This window comes from Numenius arquata, chromosome 9, assembly GCF_964106895.1.
Source record: "Numenius arquata chromosome 9, bNumArq3.hap1.1, whole genome shotgun sequence".
NCBI lineage: Eukaryota > Metazoa > Chordata > Aves > Charadriiformes > Scolopacidae > Numenius > Numenius arquata.
Window position 1 is genome coordinate 7,929,859 of NC_133584.1, and position 25,236 is coordinate 7,955,094.

General features: G+C 41.1%; 1 protein-coding gene across 1 annotated transcript in view; it reads left to right on the forward strand.

Moving 5' to 3' along the window:
• PPM1L (protein phosphatase, Mg2+/Mn2+ dependent 1L) overlaps positions 1 to 25,236 on the forward strand; it is a 102,007-nt gene that overhangs the window by 50,560 nt on the left and 26,211 nt on the right. Inside the window, exon 2 of the mRNA XM_074153663.1 lies at positions 24,693 to 24,867. Within this exon, the coding sequence (XP_074009764.1) occupies positions 24,693 to 24,867 (175 nt within the window). The remainder of the gene's footprint in view (positions 1 to 24,692; positions 24,868 to 25,236) is intronic.

Here is a 25,236-nt window from a genome sequence, read left to right on the forward strand (position 1 = left end):
TTTCAAATACAAAATGTGCAAACATCCTGGCCACTTCTGTGATGAACACTACTTCCAAAAAACGTCTCTTAAGAAAATACTGAAAGGGATACATCAAAGAGGAACCTCGTAAAAAATTTTTCCCCCATCTAAAATAAACCTGCAAACAAAGTCCTGGATAGGATGTTGGTATTAATAATGTTTTGTGTCGCTTCCTTGTTGATAGAGGACCTGTAAACTTAGGGGGGTTTTGTCTATTTATAAAGCATTTTCTGTTCCAGCAGTTTAAATACAGTGGGTTTTATTTTGATTTATGAATGAGAGTTAAGGTAGACTGACTGGCTACTTTCTCTTCCTTCAGTTCTACGTCTACCTGCTACAGCCTGCGTGCATGCAGTTGTGAAAGAATTAATGAAATTATGCTGCCTATAATTATTACACTATCCCCTGGAATGGGATACCCCCAAGAAGGGGATGCTCCAAACACTTTATTTAGAAGCTCTATGTGAATAACCCCTATAATGGTGTTTTGGTTTGTTTATCATGTTCATGCAGGACAATGAGATTGTTTACTCCACTTATTGAGGTTTAGGAATATGTCAGATACTATGTTCTGTTCAGATCATTGCTTTGTAGCTGGCCATAATCAATATTCCTTCAATTACAAGAGTTTTTTATTTACGGCCACTACGTTTTTACTGGGAATCTTCTGTGCAAACGGCGACTATGATTTAAGTACCCGTCCTTGGTTGTGTCTTTCTGTGACCTGATTAAGCTCTTTAATTCCTCAGAATGAGGTAAACCAGCAATAAAGCCCAAAGCAGAGTTTTACACTGCAACATATGATGATGCCACATAGCCTTCAAGCAGGCCAAAATACTCTATTTTTAAATCCAAGATAATTCTGTGAAGTATTTATTCCGGTCAGAAAAGGCAGTGGGATCAGCACAAAATGTATTTTATTTATGCCAGAGGTGCAAAGTTGAGGCTTTTTTTTTTTTTGGTGATACACAGCTACTGTGACTTTTGCAGAGATTTAGGCCTGAAAGTGGGAATTCTTTGATTTTTTCCGGTTACTTACCCATTTCTCGGAAAAATCACTTCTTAGTTTCTTCGTTGGCTTGTTTGTTTGCTGCAAAGGAACAGGTCAGTGCTGCAAAACTCAGGATATGAAATTATTTCTGCGTATTAATACAGAATGCAATTGCACAGATTTTTAGCTGTCATCACATTTCTTTAGTTTCCACTGACGGGCTCTGGGGGAAACTGGTGGTCTCATTGCACCAGGAGAAACCTCTCTTGTTCCTTCTCTGTTTCCTGTGATGCAGAAAGTTTAGATGCAGAGCCAGAGGCGGGATTGCCTCTGCTGGGTGTCCCCTCATGTCACCTCTGATTGCTAAAGTTATCAAGAGGTACCAAAAGCTAGGAGAAGGTTCAACAAAGAAATAATTATGGGAAACTTTTGCTTCCCTTCTTCACTGTTATAACATTTGGTATTTTATTAAAAATTCAAAATGCCAAATCTGACATATGTTTTTACACTAGACACCTTTAATGAAAAGGAAAACAGTCACAGGACTGTTGGAGAGCCAAACGTTAAAGATGTGATTTACCCTGAATTCCCTGTCATCTTTATTCGTCAAGTCATTTTCTAGATGAATACTTAGATAAAGTTGCATGGAAATTATTTTATTAGGTCCCTTTCAAAGTTAAAGTAAGTGTTAGTCCTTTTGGAAAGAAACAATCTGCATGTTATTTTGGCAATACTTGGTGAGAGAATAACAGAGCTCAGATTTTTCTTGTAATTGATTTCATTACAAAAAGTACATGATGCTAAACCACTGAGAGACATTATTTAAATGAATGGGTTTCTAATTTGGTTTTTAAGTGAAAGTCAGATTATTTCTTGGACACATAACTATGAAAATATTTCAACAGCTTTTTTGGTTGACCCTGTAGTTTTGTGGTTTATTTTACGTAATGCCTGTGATCCTTAGCGCTGGGACTTGGTTTCGGGATGTGTGAGATTCGATTTTAGCAGATGACAGCTTATGCGTGTAGATGCTCTCCTTAATTGGTAGGTGACAATCCTCAATTCACAGGGCAGCTCTGGCAAGAAGGTGCCACCAGCGATTGCAGCGGGAAACCTTTCTAAAGCGTCTCGCTGTTCTGGCTGGCCTCTACCACTGCTCTGCTCTTGGGGGGCAGACCCACTCGGAGAGCCTGGGAGATCGGGGTCACTGGCCTTGGGGGAAGATGCAATGTCACGTCCACATGCTAGAGCTCTGGCCGGCATGGCGTACGTACGTTCATTAGCACAGGCAGCGGTGGCCTGTTGACGATAACTGAGCATCTGTTGGCACTGTGGGCCAGAGGATGCAAGGTCTCCTTGTGTTGAAGGCATCTGACAAGCATGTACCAGCCTTTCCTTTCTAGTCATCCCCTGCTGCCTCCCTAGGCTGGAGAAGTCTGCATTCAGGTTAACAGTGGTCCGTGTAATAGTAGTATCGGTTTAGCCTATGGGCCGTGATGCCTTTTCTCTTGCCCCTGAGGAGCTGAAGTTCTTTAGGGAACTGGCTGAAGTGTTCCTGCTTATAAACCTGTTTTTTCAGTTGAGTCAAAACCTGGAGTTGAGTCATGCTACCGTTTCAGAGTCCCACCAGTCTATCCCTTGTCTTGTATCTACCAGTAACAGAGCATCTTGCTGGTGTGTATAAAGTACCATCTGAAATTATTTTAAAATGTTTTAATACCACTCCAGTCAGATGACCTAAATGTGGTTCTTGAAGAGTGCACATAGTTTGGTTTTCAGATATAGCTGTGGTTTACTGTTCTATTTATTCTGTGTGTGTTTAGTGTAATATCTGGCATATCATATAGCTCTTGCCACAGAAAATCTATGAAATAGATTTTAATATCCAAAATGTCTAGTTATGCATAAAATATACAGTGGAAACAAGAGGTTGAGTAACACAGTGTCTAGGCTATGTTGAAAAGTTGAGCCCATAAATTCTACGTTGTTAAAGAATTTAAGGAATTTAAGGAGAATAAAACTAGATGCTTTAAGAGAGGATGCCAAATTAACTGAGAGTTGCGGGAGGAATAAAAGTGAGAAAGCTGTGCAAGGAGGCCAAGGGCAAAAGCATGGCAATGAGAAGTAAAAATAGCAGGATAAAGATCATACTGCTACCAAAAAATAGCCTGTAGTTCCTCATGTCTATGTGAAACTTGAACAGCGACCAAAATAACATTCATGGAAGAGAAATCCAAGATATTTACTTGCAAGCTCTCCAGAACACCTATGTATGGATGTAGGTAATGGAAGTATTTCCTTGTGAAATAGCTTTTTACCCAGTGGAATAAAATCAAGCCAGATATAGTTTTGTTTCGTTACTACTTTAGTTGCTGGGATTAAAGATTTCACTTTCGGGTAGTTTAATCTGCAGTTCTTTAAAGTATAATTTCTCATAATTGTATCTAGTGAAAATGTTCATTACATAATTTTGTATTTGAATTCATTCATCCCCTTTGATTTCTACCTTATTTCCAACAGTGGAGTTTATTGCAAAACTTTGGAAAAACAGATTTTGTTAAAACAGAACATCTTTTTAAGTGTCAGGAAATGTCGAGCATTTTATCATGGTTTCCTACAGTCATTGCTCTTGCAAATTTGATTTACTGGTTCACTAAAATGCTTTTTTGAAAATATTGCATCTGCTTGTAAGGGAAAGGGAGTTTATGGACTCAGAAACTGAGATAAGAAGTTCAGAAGTAGCCCTGATGAATTTTTCTTGGGCTTTTTGCTTATATGTTTTGTTCTGACATTTTGTGGAGCCTCTTAGGTGGGAAATGAAATGAAGTGTTTCCTTAAAGCAGCCCTTTTGCCTGCAAAAGCAACACATGCGTTCAGTTTAATGATTAGATTAATTTACTCTCAGATTCATGCATTCTCATTCTAGGGTATTTTTGGTTTTATATGTAAGTATCCGTAGCTCTTTAAGGTAAGGCTCTTTCTCAGTATTTATTTTGCGGGGGATTTTCTCCTTTCTGTAATGGGATGGATTAAAAATAGCCAAGATTCAATCAAAAGGCCAAGCAAGGCAAACTAATCTGGTTTTGAACTACTGAGCTGGCATCTACACCGAGAGAGGGATTGGCATGGGGCTTTTTATGTTGCTTTGCAGCTGGCAGAGCTACCTTCAACTGCAAGTTTCTTTTTGAGTGAAGTCCAGCTTAGTGCTCTTATCAGTACTCATCCCAACCAAATAGGCTTTTCTCAGAAAACAGGGAATCGATAGACTCTAAGTTTATGTAGTGACTTAATACCTGTCAGAGCACTGAATAATGCCAGAACCTGGGGACTTGCCTGCAGAAAGCCTTCCAGTAGTTGGTGATGCAGCAGCGTTAGCTTCTAAACTCTGATTTCCTTCCTCTTTGGGGAAATGGGGTGATGTTTTGTGTGTAACTGTAGCCTGGTGCATCGATTTCTGGATACCCATCTCCCTGAAAGGCATTGTAATGAATGAGTGTTGAGAAGTCAGGTGTATCCGTGTCTAGGGAATTGATGATGTTCTCTGATTTACCAAGTGTCTCCCACCGCTCTAACTTGTTTTAATTTCTTCATCGAAGCTATGTAAAATTTCTCTTTTCTGTAACAAGCTTTTCGGTGGTTGGTCTTCCCTTTTGTCTACCCTTTTCCTCCCTGCATATACTTTCTCCTGAAGTAATCTCATTATTCTTTGGCTGCAGCACTGTACCAATATGTTGGCTCCAAATTTGGTTTCTCAGTCTTCTATGCACTGTGTGTCTGCCAGGTTTCCCCCCCTCCCTAACATTTCCTGTTGGTATTTTATTTTTCTCTATTTAGATTAGTTTCTGTCACACCCACAACATTCCCAAATCCTGTTTTATCCTTTTTTTGCTCAGTGTTGGCACCATTTCCTTCAGCCATACTCACGGCACTGGGATTCTTTCAGATGTTGTTTTCTCAATCTCTGTTTGTGTCCCAACTTCAGTCACCAAGAAACAGCCTACTTTTTTGGTGCAGAAAGCCTTGACTCCGGCCGTTTCCTGCTCTAAATTATTTTCTCACATTTTTGTCCAGATCTGTTGAGACACTTTGAGTAGCATATTTTTCCACTCTGCTCTTCTCTTTTGGTTTCACCGTGGTTTGTCCCTTTAGTATGTACTTCTGCTCAAAGTAGAGAGTTCACAGTGGCATTGGCCGAGGAGGAGTATTGCAGCGGCATTCTGAATGGCTGGAAATAAAGGTAGATGGCACCGTCAAGGGTGATCCAGTAGCTGAGATCGTGCAATGCCTGGGAGGAACGTGTTCCCTAGATGGGTTTAAAAGCAACTGCATTTTTAGAGGATTTGCTGGAAGAGTTGGGAAGGTTTAGACACGGTTTAGTTATCAAGTATAGTGAACAGAGCCAAGTCAGAGATAACACCTTGGATACATCCTTGTAAGAACAATGCTGGGGTTCTCCTGGTCTCTGGGATAAGAGGATGAGAGGAGGACTTGCAGAACAAGATTAAGAGCTATACTTCCACTGTTTTATCTTGCACCACTGTGTGAATATTCCCAAGTAAACGTTAAAGCTGTCTGACTTGGATTTTGGTTCAGAAAGCTCTGGAGAGTCAAGGTAGATTTGCGTCATCAGCATAAAGATTACAGCTGATTTGGTTTCTATGAGTGGGACTCAGCCGTGATCCTTGCCTTGGACAACCAGTATGAATCTCTCATGGAACATAACAGGTGGGATGGGAATAATCCTGTGAAAAAGACCCAGATGGAATAATTAGCAGCAGGGGAAAAAAAAAAAAAGTGGCATTAAAGCAGGCAAAATTTCAAGAAAGCGATACTGTCAGTGGTGGTGAAGTTACTGACAGTGATGTGGATGGAGGTGTCTGGAAACGTGTTGGTAGAGACCTCAACCCTTATGATATTATCTAGGAGTCATCCCCAGTTATGCTGTTGATCTGCCTCTTTTGTGCTGGGCTCTGTTTTCTTTGATGGCACCAGCATGTTTTGAAATTTTACCTTGAAATACGTCTGCTTGTTCATGCCTCTCAGCAAATCTGTTTGTGCTGCACAATCTGTGCATAGTTTCTTCTGCCTCGAACTGTATCAGACACGGTACAAGCTTGGACGTAGGGTCTATCCAGAAGGAACATGTTGCCTTAATACAAGCATTCTACAGGGGGAAAAAGAGTTGTTTATTTTACAAGGGCTCAGAAGTGTATAGCAGCAAGGAAATACACAGCAGGAGAGGTGGGATTTGTAAAGCCTCGGGACAGCAGACGGTATTCGTTGCACGTTCAGTGTATTTTCCCCTGGTAGCAGTCCAGACTCTATCAGTGGAGCCTATTATTTGTGATACCTGTGTCCAGCTCAGTATGCTTTAAGCTGTTGTATCTTCCATCAGTTTTGTGGCATGGAAAAAACAACGGGAAAAAAGAGTGCTTGTGCAGGTGGAGTACAGGTAATGAAGAGGGGGAAGAGGGAAACCCAGAGTTTGTCCATCCTCAGGGGATAATACTGAAGTTAGGGCACAGCACCAGGCTGAAGGACAGAGCATAGCATCTTACCAAAGAGACCAAGTGCCTAAGAGTTTGGGGAAAAAAAATAATGAATACAGAAAATAATAAATCAAAAACTTGAGTGACAGCAAAAGAAAGATTTGCTGCCAGCCCTTTTTGCTGAGAAAATAATCTTGATCTCACCAACTTCGAACTACGTACCTCAGAGGCTGTCAGCTAACTGAATCAGAAAAACATGAGTAATTTATTCACAAGAGGCAAGTATTTCAATGAGTTTTTGAAAGTGAAGGCTGTAAGATAAGCTGCTTGTTAGCCGTGTTAATCTGGTTCATAGGGACCAACCATATTATACTTTGCTGTTGCTTTTGATGAAAATCTGAGCAATATTATTCCTCTCACAAGATGCTTTGTGTGCTGGAGTGCTGAAAAGAGATGATCCAAAAGATGATGTGAGTTCCCTGGAGCAAAGGATGCGCAACTGTTCCTGAGCTGATGACTGCAGGGTACACATAACACGCTTTGTAAGAATAACTCCATTGCAAGTAAGCCTGAAAGGAACTTTTCCATCAGCTGTGGCCCCACACTCACTGAGGAGCCACGGAGTGATGGCTGTGAGTTAGGGGTATGACTTCTTCGCTCCTCTAGCAATGTGCTGAGCAACCTCGGTCAAAACACGTACTTTGTTGGTGCCTGAGACTTCATTTCTGGGGATAGGACACACAGGGGTGGTGATGGCTCATTTATCTTCAGTCGAGGCATGTGCTTGACAGATTTTGAGAAACTTAATATGCCAGGCACGTCGAAAGCAGTTCTCCAAACTTCTCTTCCAAGTGGAAGGGTTTGGGTTCATGTGCCTGAGGTCAATGGGTTGAAGCAGTGGTTCGGGTCTTGGGGCACTGCCAGAACTTGCCATTCTGCAAAACAGCAATCTCCCTGTGAAATGAAAGCACGACCAGCCTTTATGATATATTGGGTTTCTCTGAATTTCAGAGCTGGTTTTCTTCAGAAATGTTGGCTCAGGTTTGCTTAAATTTCTGTTTAAACTCCTGGAAGTTAAAGGTTGAATATTTTTGGGAGCTTTCCAAAATACTAAGCTCTGTTGCATAAGTTGCTTTGCTACGTATTCCTGATAAAAAGGTATGTGCTTTTTGTCGTCTCAAGGCTCGCTGTGAAATCTGAAAACTTCAGGCTGTGTCACTTTAATATACAAACACACGAAGCAATACAAAAGGCTTAAAATCAAAGCTGTGCCGTTATCTCTTCAGACCAGGAGCTTTTTCAAGGAGGTTCTAATGCAGAAGCAGAATAACTTCAAGTTGCGTCTTTGAAGTTTTTTTAGTGGGATATCACGGACATTTAATCCGTGCTGTGGCTGCTCTTAAAAATAGCGAGAAATTGCAAAGTGAAGCAGTAAGGGAAAGACGCCATTTGAACATTTAATCAGTCTCACTTGATAGAGTCTGCTGGTTCTGTCCCAGTATGGAGTAAACCTGGTCACGGCTGTAACTTTAAGTCTGATGCTGCTGAAATATCCCAGTTTAGGTGTAGCACAGTGTGATGGTGTGCAGATATATGAAAACTACTAAAGTGAGGACTACAACATATTCTTTAATGTTATCCTAAGACTCAGAGCGTGCATTTGTGTTTAGAGGCGATGGAGAGGCAGCGCGTCCCCAGCAGAGCTCTCGGCTTGTAGCAGAGTAGCTGCTTATTCGCTTCTGTAAATCAGCGTATCGTGAAGTTACGTTTCTCCCCTTAGGTAAATGCATTCAAAGTTGCACTGACATTATTCTTCTCATGTTTGAGGGTTGGTTTTTTTTTCCTGTAAGTGTTTGGTTTTCTAGTTTTGTGTGTGGTGGTTTTGTTCCGCAATGGCATTAAGCTCTGGCAGCTAACATGGGGAAAGAGGTGTTTGCTGAAACACTGGATCCTAATCCCAGCCACAGGATTCCAGCAACAAGTCATTTGGCTGAATAATTTCCTTGCTCAGCCCCCCTTTTCCCCGTCTATTCAACGATGAAAATAGCCTGAAATCTACTTGACCTTCTGCCTTGTTAATAAGTGCGATTAACAACCCCTTCTCCTAATGAGCTAGAGAAACAAAATTACTGTGTACTACCATATTTAATTAACTGTGTTTCAGGAAACCGTAGTTTAAATGGTAACTTATTTCCTTGGCATTGGTTTCAGCTTTCCTTTCTCTAACTTATTTCCCCTTTACTTACTCCTCCCTTTAATTAGTATCCCTCTGTTCTTTTTTCCTACATCTGTCTCTTTCCTTCTTATTTTTGCTTCTTTTTTAATTTGGTGTAATTTGGCTGGTGCCAAACTCTAGGTTTCTCTTCCCCCTCTTCATTACCTGTGCTCCACCATCACTTAAGTGATGTGAACGATACAGAAATACCTTCAAAGGCAGCTGCAATTCTGCTTTCATTGCTGCCTCCATGAATGTGTGGAGGCAAAGCATGGGAGCACGGCGGAGATCTAGGGTGGATAACGGGAACGGGATGAGGGATATGCAGGAAGGGCAGACACTCCGCAAAGAAAACAAGTGAACAAGTTGGCTTTCCGGTTACGGGTAAGATTGAAAATGGAGGTGGAAAGCCCCAGAGGCTTCTCCTGAACTCTGCCTCTCTTCACTGGTGGTCCACTGTCTTTGCAAATGCTGGTGAGAAGGCACCAAGGGCGAGGCTGCTGCAAACAGCCTTGTCACTCTGCTCTGCCACCGTGGCAGCCCTGTGACATGGGGCACCTTCCACCCCACTGCCCCAGACGAGCCATTGCACCTCGCTCTGCACACTTTGCTTCCCACCCCAATGCAAACGTCTCTCCCTGTGCAGGTGCTGCCCACTCTGTGCATGCATCTACCGAGAGCGTTAGCCAGTCCCCTTGTCCCCCCACAGGCATTTGGGCTCAACAGGCAAAGATGTGTTGATCGCACAGGCAAGATAAATTCTTTTTTCATTCTTTAACTATGTACATTTTTAGAGGGAAGAAATAATAACATCCAGGCATTGGTGTTTATCCTAACTGGAGGCCTGATTTATGCCGCTCCTTCTCTCAAGGGTGCTGCTCTCAGTGTTTATGTAGTGAAATGGCACTAGAAAATGCACATGCTTTGGGAAACTGTTTATGGATTCGAATTGGCTGCTTTTCTATTTAATGAAGTCCCTGTCTTTGAGTCTGTGCTATTTAATTAAATCGTTTATATAATTACTCTCTGTCATCAACTCTGTCCACTCTGGAAGGTTTGTGTTTTCTTACTGAAGAAGGTGTTTTATTTAATGCTGGTTTGTAATTCCTTCAACTTGGAAGACAAAACAGCACACAAAAATGCAGGATCCCAGGGTGAAGACACCTGTAGCAGGGTGGACTGAGTTGAGTGGGGTGAGGTGCTGCTAAGGCCTTTCTTTTTCTCCTCAGTTACCAATGTACCAAAATTTTCTCTTATTCCTCCTGTTTTTAGGAAGAGGAGCTGTGATTCAACCTCTGTGTCAGTACAGACAACATCTGTGTGCTCTTGGCAGAATAGCTAGCCTGGCTCGCTCTTTGCTATAATCCTGGAGATATTTTGGGTTTATGAAAGGTCTGGTGTTCTTAACATGCAGGTAGTACCTCTTCATGCTCTCAACAGCTGCTTGCGTAAGGTCGTTTGTAGCAGTGGAGTCACTAAAGCATCTCTTGCTTCAGAGCCTTCTCTGCATCCTTCCTTACCTCTTTGACTCATTAATGTGCATTCCTCATTGGAGGGAAGGTTTCCTCCTCAGCAGCAGTTACTTTGGAGACAGAGTAGAGATTTCAGAGAAATCTGGTTCTCCACGAGAGTTTATGGGTGACAGATTCCTTCTGACTAAACAGAGAACCCTGTGTGGAAGACACATCTCTAGTTTTTCCACTTGACCTTAGCTTTGGTAAATTGAGACAGATCCTTGCTTCTCCTGCTGTCACCTTTGGGGTTAATTGTTTTCCCATTTTGTTGTTTTCTTAAACCCTCAGATGTTCTCTTGATTCTCAAATTCCAGATATAAGAACCAGCCAGTTTTCCATTAAGAATTCTGTAATAACTTCACTACAATCGATCATTATTATTCCTCTATTTATACATTTTAGGATTCCAGTAGCCTTTTGAAACACTATGTCGTACCATAATCTTATGTTTCAGCTGCTTATCACCCACATGATCACAAAGTCTGACAGGCAAGAAAAATCTTTTTTCCTGGCAGCCTGGTGTTACAGTAGCACACACGGAGAGCAGACAAAAGTTCGCTTTATTCTTGAGCGGCGTTGGATTAGTTTTACATAAACTGAATGCGGCGCTTTCCGCACTAGCTCCCAGCTCATTATTTGCAACGTGGGTCAATACAGTGGCCTTTTCAAATCTGAAGCGAGGAGGGGACCTAAGCACAAGAACCATAATTGCATTTAAACAGAGCTCATTGAATCTCAAAGTCGTTATCTTCACAAATTTTAATTTCCATATACATCGCTAAAGGAAAATGTCATCAGGCCCCTGCGGTAAAGTGTTTAAAGGACTACACGGCCACATGTTCCTCATTAACTGTTGGTGTGCAGGGTTTGTGCCAGCTTTTGAAGAGACAGCAGGGGACTCCGGTAAATACGGCTGGAACAAATTGTAGTTGTGTCATCTATTCATTAATCCCTCCAGCTCTTCGGAGCGAACTGCACAGCAGAACTTCTTGGATTACCCTCGAGGGTCTGCAGCTTCACGTACTTTCGTTCTCACGCTGAAGTGGTTTATCTCGATTCTTATCTCCTCCTCGTCACAGCATCGGATGTAACATGGGGCTAATTATTAATGTGATTTTGTAATACAGATTTTTTTATAAGGTCACTTGTAAGAGAAACAGGCACCTAAAGGAAAGCTTAAGAATTGCTTCCAGCAATTTAGTGAATGTCTTACCAGGACAGGACTTGGCTGTTGGGCTCCAGGGGACAATGTCTGCTCAAAGCTCCTGCTCCAGAAGAGAAGTAGGTGATGTTCTGCTGCAGTGTCCAGGTGTGCTGGGTCTCTAAGGTGTGCAGGTCACTTATGACTGTGGAAGGCAAAATAATAGCACTTTATATTTTGACACTCTGGAATTATTTGAAAATTCTTCTCCATTTTCTCCTTGTTAAGCTTTCTGGAGTTTTGAAATTGTACTGGAATAATTTACAGAAATATTTCGTTCAGGAGCGCTGAACTCAGTATTGGGAAAAGGAGCAGTGGAGCCTTGCCAGTACATTTTTGGGGGACAACATACCCAGAGCAGCAGGGTGGGAATCAGTGTACGTCTGATACTGTGCTTCCCCTATTCTTTTAAGCCCATACAAAAAAAACCCTTATACATTTGCTTTTAAGAATGAGCCGTATCTGTCTTCCACCCACAGTTATGAAAACATAATGCAGAAGGGCAGGACTTTCATTTACCTTGTGCTGTGACCTAAGCCCTGCGCAGTGACTTAGAGATCAGCGTCTGTGCCACCTGCCTTTCTGCATGAGAGCCTGTGAATACAGACCAGCTCCGGATGAGCCATCTGTACAAATTACTTCAGCTGAAAGTAATGGTCAGGACTGCAGAAAGTCTTGGTCCACCAGTCCTGACCAGCGTTCCTCTGGGCACACTTCACACCGCGCTGTCAGATGGTGGGTAGCAAAGAGGACATGAGCAATACTGCTACGTTTCTGCACTGGGCACTGTAGGAAATGCAAGTTACCAGCTGTATGTAAGGTCTCTTGTGTGCTGCTCTCTCCATCCATCACCTGAGAGCAATGCCTTGCTCCATCCTGGAGACATCCCAATAAGTAGGAGCACCCTGCATGGGCAGTCCCCCGCTCCATGTGACCGAGGAGGTATCGAGCTGAAGCTATTTAGGGAAGTGTTTGTCAAAACTGTGACTTTTACAACGGGAAAAGCAATTCCTTGTTCCTTAACTTAGTTCTCTAGATAAATTAAATTATTTGGACAATTTTTTTTTTTTTTTTTTTTCAGAATCAAAGTCTAAAACAGAATACAAGTTTCTGACCAGATGGTTGAATTTTAGAATAAAATTCTAAGCAGGTGAAAATAGAGTTGTCTTGGACTGCTGCATAACAGACTAATTCTTAGAGTGTTTCAGCCCAGACTGAATCTTTCTAGTTCTTGTGATGATTTCTGCTTGGCAGAAAGTGATGTCTCTAAATCAGGAGAGACCATTTAGACTAAAATATTCCACTATACTCACTCTTTCTTTGCTTGGAGAGAGAACAACGGCAAAGAAAGAAGAAAGCTTCTTGCTATTTAATTGAGTCTAATAGGCTATAAATACATTTTTGCCTCAACTAAAGTAGCAGAATGAAAGGCTTCTGGTAAAACTGATTCTTCATAAACCATCTTGTATCCCGGTGCTATTTGGAAAAGCATCTGCACAGAATCACCTGTAGAAATCCCCTGGAGTGGTTTTAAGGCACTTTAATTGCCAAGGAAGGCTTTCATTTCAGGATCTGCATTGATGGAAGGTTAGAGTCGCGGTTTTAAACATCATTTTCTCGGAGAATTCACGAAGTTGCAATCATTCTGCAAAACTTATTTTTTTCACCTTCTATGTTGAACTTGATGAGCTCAGTAAAATACAAAAGCCAGTGTTTTTCTGTATCAAAAAATGCTTGATGCCTGGCTTGCAAAATGAGCAGTTCAATACTCTTGTAAAGTTCCTTCTTTTTATAACATTTCAACTATTATTTTCAGTGTTATTTCTCTTTCTCTCGCTTCTGTTTTTTTATACCAATATATAAAAAAAAAAAAGGATCCCCCATTGCTTAGATTTGATTATAGTAATATAAGAAAATGTTTCAGTTCTTCCTGGTTGGGTGAAATTTTTCTGGCAGGTCTTCAGCAAATGCAATCCCTGCTGGTGTAGCTGTGTAGGCATTTATATTTAGTAATCACTTGCCACCATAAATTGTTAATTTGGGACCCAGATTTTTCTGCACTGTTAACTGGTAATGGGTAAGTATTTTCATGAATTTTTAAACCTTTTTTAACATTTCCTAATTTAATATTCAGCTCATCTACCTTAATAGTTACAACCAATTAGCGTAAAAATTGGGTTAAATCTTGACATACCTATTTTTTTTTTTAGTAATTCATTCAAACATATTTTACTTTGTTCCATTAGCTCAATCTTGCCTTTTGGCAAATAGAAATATTAGTCTCATACGCCAAATATTAATGTCCTTTAGATACGGCTATGTGGACATGGTAGTCTTAATTATTGCTTGTCTTTTGTGTCTGTGCTTGTGTCTTCTGGGATTTATGAAATACATCACCTTTGCAATAAACTTCAGCTTCTTATTTGTTAAAACTAACAGGACTGTTATAAAATAAGTGCTTTGTCTGTGGCTAATTTTCAGTTTAATTTACCCACTAATCTTAATTCTCCTCCTAAAAAGGGCATGAATAATAATTGGCTTCCTAGCACAATTAAGATTCAGAGTTTGTGTCTGTGCATATGCAATTTAAGTGCTAATGCATTTCCTTTTATTAGGGTAATAATTCCTCTTATTCTCATTATTCTTAATGTATTTACTAAAGATTTTTTCATGCATATGTGCAGTTGTCTAAACAACCAGAATAAATATACTGGGTGGAGTAGCCATCCTAATGATATTTTTACAGAGTCACAGAGGGGCTGAGGTTGGAGGTGCCTCTGGAGACCGTCTGGTCCAACCTCTGCTGGAGATGGGGCAGCTGGAGCAGGTTGCTCATGAACGTGTCCAGTTGGGCTTTGACTTTCTCCAAGGAAGGAGACTCCACAGCCTCTCTGGGAAACCTGCTTCAGTGTTTGACCACCCTCATCATAAAAAAAGTTGTTTCTTAGGTTTAAATGGAATTTCCTTTGTTTCAGTTTGTGCCCATAGCCTCTTGGCCATTCATTGGGCACTGCTGGGAGGAGCCTGGTCCATCATTAGTGTTTGTACACATGGATAGGATCCCCCTGAGCCTTCTCTTCGCTGGGTGGAACAGTCCCAGCTCTCTTAGTCTCTCCTTGTACAACAGATGCTTCAGTCTCATAATCATCTTCGTGTCCCTTCACTGGACTCACTCCAGTATGCCCCTGTCTCTGTTGTACTGGGGAGCCCAGCACAGGACCCAGCACTCCAGATGCATTTCACCAGTGCTGAGCAGAAGGGAGGGATCACCCCTTGACCTGCTGGCAACACTCTGCCTAATGCAGCCCAGTGTGCTGTTTGCCCTCTTTGCTGCTGGGTCACATCACGGGCTCATGGTCACCTTCTTGCCCACCAGGACCCTCAGATCCTTCTTCAACCAGCTTTCCAGCTGGTTAGCCCCCAGTGTGTACTGGTACATGGAATTGTTCCTGCCCAGGGGCAGGACTTTGCAGTTCCCTTTGTTGAACTTTCTGAGTTTCCTGTTGGCCCATTTGTCCAGTATGTCCAGATCCCTCAAACTGGCAGCACATCCACCTGGTGTATCGAGTGCTCCTCCCAGTTTTGTGTCATCTGCAAACTTGCTGAGGGTGCCATCTGTCCCATCACCCAGTTGCACTGGTGAGAATATACTTGATTTCCTTGTGAGTAGGGTTCCACTTCATGGCTGTATGAATCAAAACATTTGATTATTTTCATCAATAATAATAATTTTAATATAGTTAGCAAAAACTTACAAGAACATGTGTTTTGACTAGATATACATGCTATTTTGAATAGTTTCAAATTAATACAGTGTATATTAAAGGGATTAAACTCGAGTTTAATAGAGTGATAGAGTTCAGGATAATTATAAACAGAAATTTTTGAGTGGCTATATTCATATGCATTTCAGTTTAATCAGCTGTAAGTCTCTGTCTAATATTGCACAGTGTAGGTCATAAAAGATTTAGGGGCTGCTTGAACTGTACATGAGATCTCGAGGCAATGGTGAACCAGTAGGCATAATACAGGTGGTTAATAAAAGTAAGGAAATGGTTTTGATATTAGTAAGTCTTCCTCCATGGTGTGTTGCCTTGCTGAGATGATTACCCCTAAAGAACAAAGTCGGAAAATAGGAGTGTTCAAAAGAGAACCATATGAATGCTTGAAGAGATTAGAAAGGGTACACGGTAATGTGACATGTAATAATGTGACATGTAATAATGTGCCTTACAATGAGCTCCATCTATTGAGTTTATCAATGAGAAGATAATGGGGTGATTTGATCAATTTGCATGTATTTACATGAGAAAGAGGACTGTAGGTGAGCAGACATTTTACTTGATTCAGTGGTTGAAAGTCACCGATAATAGCAGATTCAGATTGGAAATAATGTGAACATTTTCTGTGGCATGTGAATTTATCCCCTAACAGTAAGGATAATTAACTTCCAAGGGCTATGGAAGAGTCTCTGTCTCTGAAACACAGTCGAATATTTTTCAAAATGACTTATTCATTCAAACAATGAGACAGGGAAGTCCTGTGGTCCTGAGTCAAGATACCAGACAAGATAATCATAATGCTCCCCCTTTGCTTGATAAAATTAATCCTTTAATTAGATGTCCAGATTCCAGAGCACTCCTGGTAGCTCTGCCAATTGAAATCTCTGACAAATCAGTCTCTGTGCTTTGTTTGTTTCCTCATCTGTAGAATGAGTGGCTGCTTGGCTGTATCACATGGAGCATGTTTTTGTTAATTTTAATTAATTAATTAAAAGAAATTAAAATAACTTATTAAAAAAAAAATACATGTACAAGTATTCCAGTATCCACTCCCTCACTGGATGATGGAAAATAATTGGTTTGCGTTTATTCTCACCTCTTCTGATCCATGTCCTAGATCAATGAGTACCATGCCAACATCGGCGTGTGTGCTCGCTGCAATGTCACACGTTTCTATATGACTAATGTTGGGGGGAGTGGGAGGGAGAACAGAACATGTAATTTTTACATTACAAATTTTGTTGACTTGCTTCTCATTCTAGGACATTTAAATAAGCCTATTTAAAAAGTGAGTGACAAGTGCTGTCTTAGGGAAGAAACTAAAGTGCGTAATTTAAAGGCATAAATCAGCATCATTTTTTATTTTTATCCTTTCTGTTTGGTGATACGGTTATTTGGATTGCCTGTAGCCATAAATCCACATATAGACTGTGTCAAAGAAGATCAAGCTCCCTGTGCTCAAAGCATAAAGTCAGAGCAAAGCTCCACAACAGATGGCCTTTTCTTTCCATTTCATGGACACCAGTTCTCACTGGGCAATTCATTATTTTCTACAGTTGAAGCAGCTGTGGATTACTGTAATTATGGATTTAATATATCTCTGACAATCCAGTGTGAATACTAATTTGAACTTTATACATCTCCTTGGAATCAGGTTAATTTTCTCATGATTATATAGCTTCTGATTAACTAAAGATGTTTGTGAGGCTAATATTTTTCCTGCTATGGAAATAAATTGTGCATGGATTGCAAAATAATAGTGGTGTTTTCAGTGTTCAGTCTTGTTGAAAGTCCTAGGAGAGAATTTCTATATTCTCCAAATGTTTTTAGATACATGCTTTTGCTAATACCCTTGTTTTAAATTGTGAGCTTGGCTTTCCTGGGATACATATTGATCAATAGTAAATTTATCTACTGGAATATTTATTTTGGAGAAAATAAACTTTTTAATAGAAATAATAGGAAAAGTGTAGCAAAAGTTTGTATTGCAGGAAAACTCTACTAACAGGTTTCTGTTGGCATTTTGTTCTTTAAATAGTTCCTTGCTTTAGAGGGCAAAATGTCTTGGTGCCATTTGTAGATCTTGTATTATCCTCTTGAGAGTAGATTATGTTTTGCTATCGTATGTTTTCCTTTCAAACAACTATTCATAGCTTCATGTCCTTATTCCAAGAGGTTTGCCTCAGCAAAATCCCACTGACTTCAGTGGAGTTATTCGTGGTTGGTGCTGATGAAGGAGAGGCATCTGATCCTAAATACAGAGCGCGGGATGTGAGGGTCGGGGCTGATGTACATGAAGTTCTCTGAAATCAGTTGAAGTGGCACCTGTGGGCCTGGAGGCACAATTCTGGTATCTGCTTCAGTGTGAATAGGTTGAGAAGGTGGTTTGTCTGCAGAGAGTTTAGCTCTCGGGGAGGCAGGAACCCAAAGAATATTCTTTAACTGTTTCCTTCCTATTATAAGCACCCGACAGAGCATCAGGATGCCAAGAGAGGACTTTTGAAATGACAGTAAAAAGGGAGGAAATACTCCCGATGCTGCACCGTGTTTGAAAACAGCGTGGCTGGGCTGGGGGAATGTGCTCATAAAGTTGTCCTGGTTCTCCCCTGGAAGCAGGGACATCTCTACCAGAATGAAGTGGGTCAGGGGGAGGTTGACTTTCAGGTCTTTTATTTAATCTGAGATGTGATTTCTTTAACCTAGCAATCTGATTTTATATATATATATATGTAAATATATATTTTTTGGAAATAAACAGGAAAGCCTGATAGGATTGCTACAAAGAAAATCACTAATGGACTCTCTGAAATGCATTTCTTGTCCACAACTTTATTATGCCATGTTTTTTCTATCCTGTTGGGAGATACCTAATGAGTTAAGTGCACTGTTCTAGAATAATGAATTGTGTGGGTGGGGTTTTTTGTTGTTTTGGTTTTGTTTTTTTTTTTTTAAAGATGAAAGTCCAGAAACCTGTATATAAAAGTATTTTTGCTACGGATTGCTAGTCTGAAACGTGGAATGTGAAATTCCAAATGGGATCATTATATATTTCAAACAGTACCTCCAGTTGAAATCTTTTCCGTGAGCGCTGAAATGAGTGAGCTGCGGATGAGGGTTGGATGGTGGCAGTGACAGGCTCCCACACCCTGTGTCCCCTCTCGGGGAGCACCAAATACATGTGGTGAGTCCAGGGGGGCTCTGGAGATGCATCTTAATCCTGGAAGATTCTCTGAAATTCTTAATCTGCATGGGATTCAGCATCCTAATTTACATGGAAGGCTATTTCTCTGGCATCCCCTAAGGCTTAAGAGGATAGCATGAAAGATTTGTCGGTGCTGATGATGTGATCAGTGGTACTAAGGCTTTTAAGCACAGGCACGGTTGCGGGAATGAGTGAGAGAAGGAGCGTTTTCTCCCCAGACTGCAGCTGGGAGGAACTGAAGGAGCAGGTCTCCTTACACCCTGAGAGAACCCCTTTGCTCTCTGCGCCTCACAAACCTTGGTGCTTTCTTGTGCTTAGAAGTCATTTGATCTTTGATCTCATTTTTTAGGCATCAAAGTTAAACTGACTAGTCTGTAATTTTGTTTCTCTCCCTTTATACTATTTTAAAAGTAGCCTCGACATTTGCCCTTTCCAAATAGTGTCTCACCATCCTCTGTGAATTTTCAAAGGCAGAGGTCGTTAAAGAGATTGTTTCAGCCCGTTACCTATGTATACCTGAATGAATTTCATCTGGCCCAGCCAGATGGAAAATATCTAATCTTTATAAGCACTTTCCAACATGTTCTTTCCCTATTCTCTCTGAAGATTTTGGTTATTTGCCTCTGATATTAGCTGCCGGTTGAATGCAGCAAGGTAAAGATAGTGAGTACTGTAGCAAAAAAAGACATTAAATACTTCAGCTTTTATGGCATCATCTGTCAATAGCTTTTCTACTCTGCTGAGCAGTAGAGCAACATTTTGCCTGTTTTATTTTTTTCTTCTTACAAATGGACTTGTAGAACCTTTTCTTGCTACATTTGCTAGCTCTAAGTCTTTTTTTTTTTTTTTTTACTTTAGTCTCCGTTTGTTTCTCAGTGTTTCTTATTCTTTTATACTTGGAAGGTATTCTGACTGGGTATACGTGTCCTTGAGCTTGAGATCACTGAGCACCTTATGACAGCCAGGTTAATTCCTAGGTATTTTCTGCATTGGGATGTTTTTCGCTTGCATCATTTCTCTAAGGAAATGTTTGCTCCCCATACCTTCTTCTCTCCTTTCCCTTGCAGCTGTTGGTCCTTCTGTATTGTCAAGCCTTGGAGATCTTCAAGTGTCCTTCCTTTGAAATCCTTTGTCTTTATTATTTTCCCTATTTCTATTGTTTTCCCATTTTCCTCATGAAGAACCATGAGCTGTTGTTTAATTGTCACCTTCATGCAAGTTGTCTTTTGCCTTCCTTATCCTGGGGGCTTCTCAGTGCTGGGACATCCCATAGCCAAACCATGGTCTTCACTACTTTCATCACCAACGCGCTCCAAGGATGCTGGACAAATATATTTCCTATAGCATATCTGAGTAGTTACAGTACTTCATTACATCTCATCCTTTGGTTGATTATTCCAGTTCCTGGTTAAAAAAATCCCGATTTGTCTGCCGCCTTTGTTGCTTGGCGTCTGGTGGACCTGCACTATGGTAGTGCCCTCTGCTTCTCATCTGTTTCAGCAGGTCTGTCTCCCTTTTGCAGACTGGACCTAGAACAGCAACTACTCTCTCTCGATGTACAGGGCATTTCTTTATTTCCATAGCCTCCTTTCTCAGTAAGGTATATCATCTGTATTACCAATCTAGTCTTGTGAATTATTTACCGAGCCTCTCTTATCACCCAGTTATAATACAGTTTTGATACTGTACTAATTTCCTTCCAGCTCCTTTTGTGTATTCTCCACAGTTCTTATAGAGATGGCTAATAGGGTCCACAGATCAATCCCACTTTGCTCTTCATTATGTTTCCTTCCCATGAGATTATCATGGCCAACACTGTCTTCCACAGGGTTTACACCCTTGTTCCCTTGTTTGTACCCACCTCAGGCTTTGATTTGTCAAACTGACTTGATCCTACTTAAAAAATTCTTTCCCTGAGATAAATCAGGCGGTGAATAAAGTTGAAATACCTCTTTTTCATAAGGTGAACTCTATTCTTGCCCAGCAGCTCATGGTGTATCATCTCTGAAGAAGGAAACTTGTTGTACTGACCCACGTGTCTTTGAAGGGGAGGGAAACATGTGGAAAGGAGAGGCAACAAGACACCATAGAGGAATCTGGATGTTTTTTTTTAAATCCTTTATTGGTGTCCGTGCTACACCAGCAATACCACACTCTGAAATGGATCTGGTATTTTCCCGTGGTCTCTGGATGTTTGCAGTAGCTGGGCAGGCAGAGTGAATTGTCTCGAGAATATTAACATCATAAATTTGTGGTTTCCCTCCTCTCCCTGTAAATCACAGAAGTAGGTGCGGAGTGTGGGTTTGAGGCAATAAAGTCTCCGTCTTCCATTTTTTAAATTGGAAATCTGTGTTTATAAATAATGGCTGTTCCAGCTAATTAGATCCTTCAGCTACTTTATGTGCCAGTGTGCTGATCTTGCCGTAGCTCTTGTTTGCCGTCCTCGTTTTTCACGGGGTCGTGGAGCTGCTTAACACTTGCCGTCTTAATTAACACATTTTGTCATAGAGTACTCGGGTCACTTCTTCTGTGTTTACGCGTGTGCCCGTGGAGGTGTATCTTCTCTGTGTGCAAGCATTTGTGTGGAGAGCTGTGTAATTCAGGAGCTGGCCCCAGTGCTCTGCCGTCCTGCTTCTATCCAGCCCTACCATGGGCCAACAGCGAGTGGATTCCCAGGGCATCGCCACTTGGAGAAGGCTTTCCACTGCTCGGTGTTCATCAGATGAACTGCTGAACTGCTACAGAATGTGATAAAGATGAACAGGGATGCAGCTGTCTCTTACGGGTTGTGGGTCTTCCATACGCCAAATACTCTACTGTGTGTTGAAAGCCTTTCCGAAATCACCCAGTATAACTCTGTAAGGAGATTGCTTTGACAAGCCACCGCTTGACTTTTGAAGTAGCTTCATAAAGAAGCCTTTAATTAACCATTTTAGACCTTTACTTCCCCACATACAAGGGAGCTCCCAGAAGGATATACTTCAGAAAAAGCAGAGCAAATTTTAGCAGGCGGTTAGCATAATTTATAAAAAGAAAATTTACTTTGGATATGTGTTTCTCATCAGTTAAAAGATGTGGGCAAATTTGGTAGTTACAGAAGGATGCTGGCTGCATGGCTGCATTTAGGGTTCAGGTTACCACACGGTTGAGGGATTTCAGCATTTCTTGATGTGATGTTTATGTAGGGTTGGGTTTTTTTAGTGAATAGAGAAAAATGTGATTTTTTGTGAATAAGCTCTGCAAGTAAATTTCATTATATGTAGATATTTTAAAGTTTATTCTATATATATGAAATATTAGTTTTCCATAGTAGGACGAAATACCCTAAAGTCAATTACGGTATTAAAGTCAATCCTTTATTCAATTTGGAGAAGGGTGCTTCAGACTGAAAACGCATTCACAGGGGATGGTGCAGTTTCAGTTTTATAAAAGAAATGGATAAATTCCTGCCAGAAAATAGGAGGTTATTGTGAAGAAGAGGAGTAAGAGTTCAGCAGTGTGCATTTCTGTTACGTGGTTGTTTTGAAGCAGTGACCACCCTTTACTTGCATTTCTCCCTGCTGCGGTGCCTACGGCTCCAACTTGCTTTCTCGTAGGGGTGGTGGTGTGGAAGACTCACCAGCAAATGCTGTACAATTAGTTGTACCTATAATTAATGGCTGAGGAGCACCTACGTTTGTAATTCTTTCCTGCAGGAGTAAGAGGGACTGTACAGAGGCAAAGAGGATAAAGCTATTTTGAAGCCTCAAAGTAGTGAAATGTTTTTTTTTTCCCCTAACTTCTGCCTGTGACACAAATACATATATTGATGCAAATAGATTTCATGGGAGCCGGGGGGACCCCAGCGCCGGCTGGAGGAGGAGCAGCTGAGCTGCCGGCGGGCTGGCTGGTGTGGTGGGATGCCCGGTCGGTGGGATGCCCAGTCGGTGGGATGCCCATGAGCAGCATCCTGGCAAATGGATCTCTGGGCTGCGATCTGCACGAGAATCCCTAAAGGGTGCGGGGAGAGTTTCTGGTCTACTCAGAAGTTGAATACTGTGGTCTGTGCAATAATAATTGAGATAAGATGGAAGATCATGGAAATGTTTTTTTTTTCTCATTTTTGTTCACCCAGTAGCCTCTTGGTTTCTTTAATACCAAGCATGTGCATAAACATATGCACTCACGCCCTCGCACTTCTTCTTTTTTAATATTTTCATAGAATCATAGAATGGTTAGAGTTGGAAGGTTGTCTTACAGATCATCTAGTTCCAACCCCTCTGCCCTGGGCAGGGACACCTCCCATTAGACCATCCACTAGACGAGGTTGCTCAAAGCCCCACCAACCATATTCCAGTACTGGAAGTGACTTTTAAAACCAAGATAAAATTACTTTTATAGTGAATAGAATATAGTATCTCATCACTGCAGTGCAGCAAGGGATGTAATTACTCAGATGTGGCTGATCACCTTTCTTGCTACAAAAGGAGAGGAGTTTGTCTCTGTTCCATCGTTGCTTTACCATTTAAATCTTTAATGACATCTAGATGTAATGTGAAAGGCAGGGGACTAAGCAAGAGCGTTGGGTTTTGCTTCTCACCAAGGCGGGGAAAAACCCTACTTGTGAGATCACACTTGAAATCGGTGTATTCCTCACCTCGATGCCCATGGAAAAACTTGACGATGGGGCTGCAGGTGACTGGCGACAGCCATCCATCACCCGACCACTGATGGTCCCAATGGGCTTCCCATCTGCCTGTACCCATCTGTCTCTTCAGTTTTTACTTGGGCGGCAACATCTTTGGGACAGGATGGGCATTTTTCCTTACGTGTGCACAGCCAGTAGTATTCAAATATTCTCTCGGCTGGCACAAGACTTACTTCAGAAGAATATGTATAAATCCTTCTTTTGTTTTCTGCTGTTCAGAATTGCTGTGTTAGGGAGAGCACAAAAGCACTCCCCTGCGGAGTAGAAGCTCTTCTGAAAGGGAACATCAAACACAAACGCCTGAACTTGGACTAAAATGATTAGTATACAGTGTATCTTTTGGCCTTCCCCTGGAAGAAAACCACTATTAAAATGTAACATTAAATATGCTGTACTTGTGTGGAGAGTTCTTTTAGTTTTCCTGGAATAATTTCATTCGTCTCACATGGCTTAGCTTGCAAAAAAAATTGAACACAACTTCAGTGATATTTTAAGGTTGCAATTTAATAGGCAATTGACTTTGGAAGACTAAATATAAACCCAGGAAGAGCCTGTTGCTGAGTAGAAGTAACTTTTGGTCAGTTCCAGGCCTGAAATAATATAACCTTGTTATCATTTATTTTTCTCCTTTGTCTTGATGTTGGCAGGAAAGCTGGAGCACTGGGCAGCAGCCTTTGCTACATCTTCCTTTTCCAGTTGTGTTTATATCCGAGATGGAAAGCAAAGAAAAACCCCACCAAACCCATGCCAAAAAGAGGGACTTTCTATTCCCTCTTATAGTGGGAGTGTAAGACTTGCAGGAGAGGGATGCTAACACCTAAAAGCCAGAAGCTGGTTTGTGTTTGCATCCCACTAAGGAGCCTGAGCCCAAGCCCCCGAGGGAGAGAGCTGTTTGGTGGTGGCAGGGATTCTGGGGGGACCGACACCTCTCCAGGGCAGATGCTCTTATTAGTTACTCCCATTTACATGTTTGCACAAGGCTCCATAACATCGGTACAACCATGCCACCTTGTGTTAATTTCTGTTTCCTTATGGCCTTGAGCAGTCAGAGAAAAAACTTTAAAGGAATTTTGTGTGTGTGGATGCGTGTATATATGTCATTTTTCAATGTTAAAGAGTCACTTCTATCTCCCAGTCTGAGCCTGGTTGTGTACCAATAGCAGCAGAAGTGATTCCACTCTGTCACTTTGTACTTGAAAATTTAGAATGAAGAGATTATATTTCATAATTCTAGTTTCAAAATATGTTAACAATGAAGAAGTTGAGCTATTGTGGTGTGTGTCTAGTCCAGCATGGGCTTTCTGGACTGCCATAAATTCTTTGCTGAAGAGTGGGTTATACTTCAACTCAGGGGAATTTAGTCCATTATATCCCCAACTCCCGGGAAGTTTGAGGCAGGCAGGGATCATTTTGGCAGAGAAATGACCTTTGGATTTTGCACCATGGAGTTAGTAGAATTAAGAGTGTTTTATTGTGAGGCGTTACATTTGAGAATGCTTTACATTTTTCTAAAAAATAATTGCTATGGATATACATAAAGCTTTTTAAAAGAAAATGTATTAATTAAACCTTTACCTCTTTTCTACATAGTCTGCAGCAGAATATGTGAAGTCCCGCCTGCCTGAAGTCCTAAAACAACATCTTCAAGACTATGAGAAGGACAAGGAGAACAGTGTGCTGTCCTACCAAACCATCCTGGAACAGCAGATTTTATCAATCGATCGAGAAATGCTGGAAAAATTGACTGTATCCTATGATGAAGCAGGTATATTTATATATCTCTTTAAGTTACATTTTACTGAAAAAAAACTGTTCACTTTCAATCTTCCTCCTGAATACTGGTGCTTGTGCTGGCAGATTGAACTTTGTCCTCAAAGGTATGAAGTGAGTCAGTGAAACATTTCTTTCACCTAAAATCAAGCTGAGGTAGAAAATTTTCCACTTCAGTGATTGAATACTAACTAGCCGAAAGGACAGTTATTTTTCTAACAGCACTTTGTCCTTTGTAATGCACTGATGTTGATTGATCTACCCGGGCCTCTTTATTGTCTCTGCAAGTGGTGTGACCTGGTTTCTGCTGGTTCCTCCTTCACTGCTAACTTCTTTTGGGGGCTCACTTAGCTAAGACTGTACT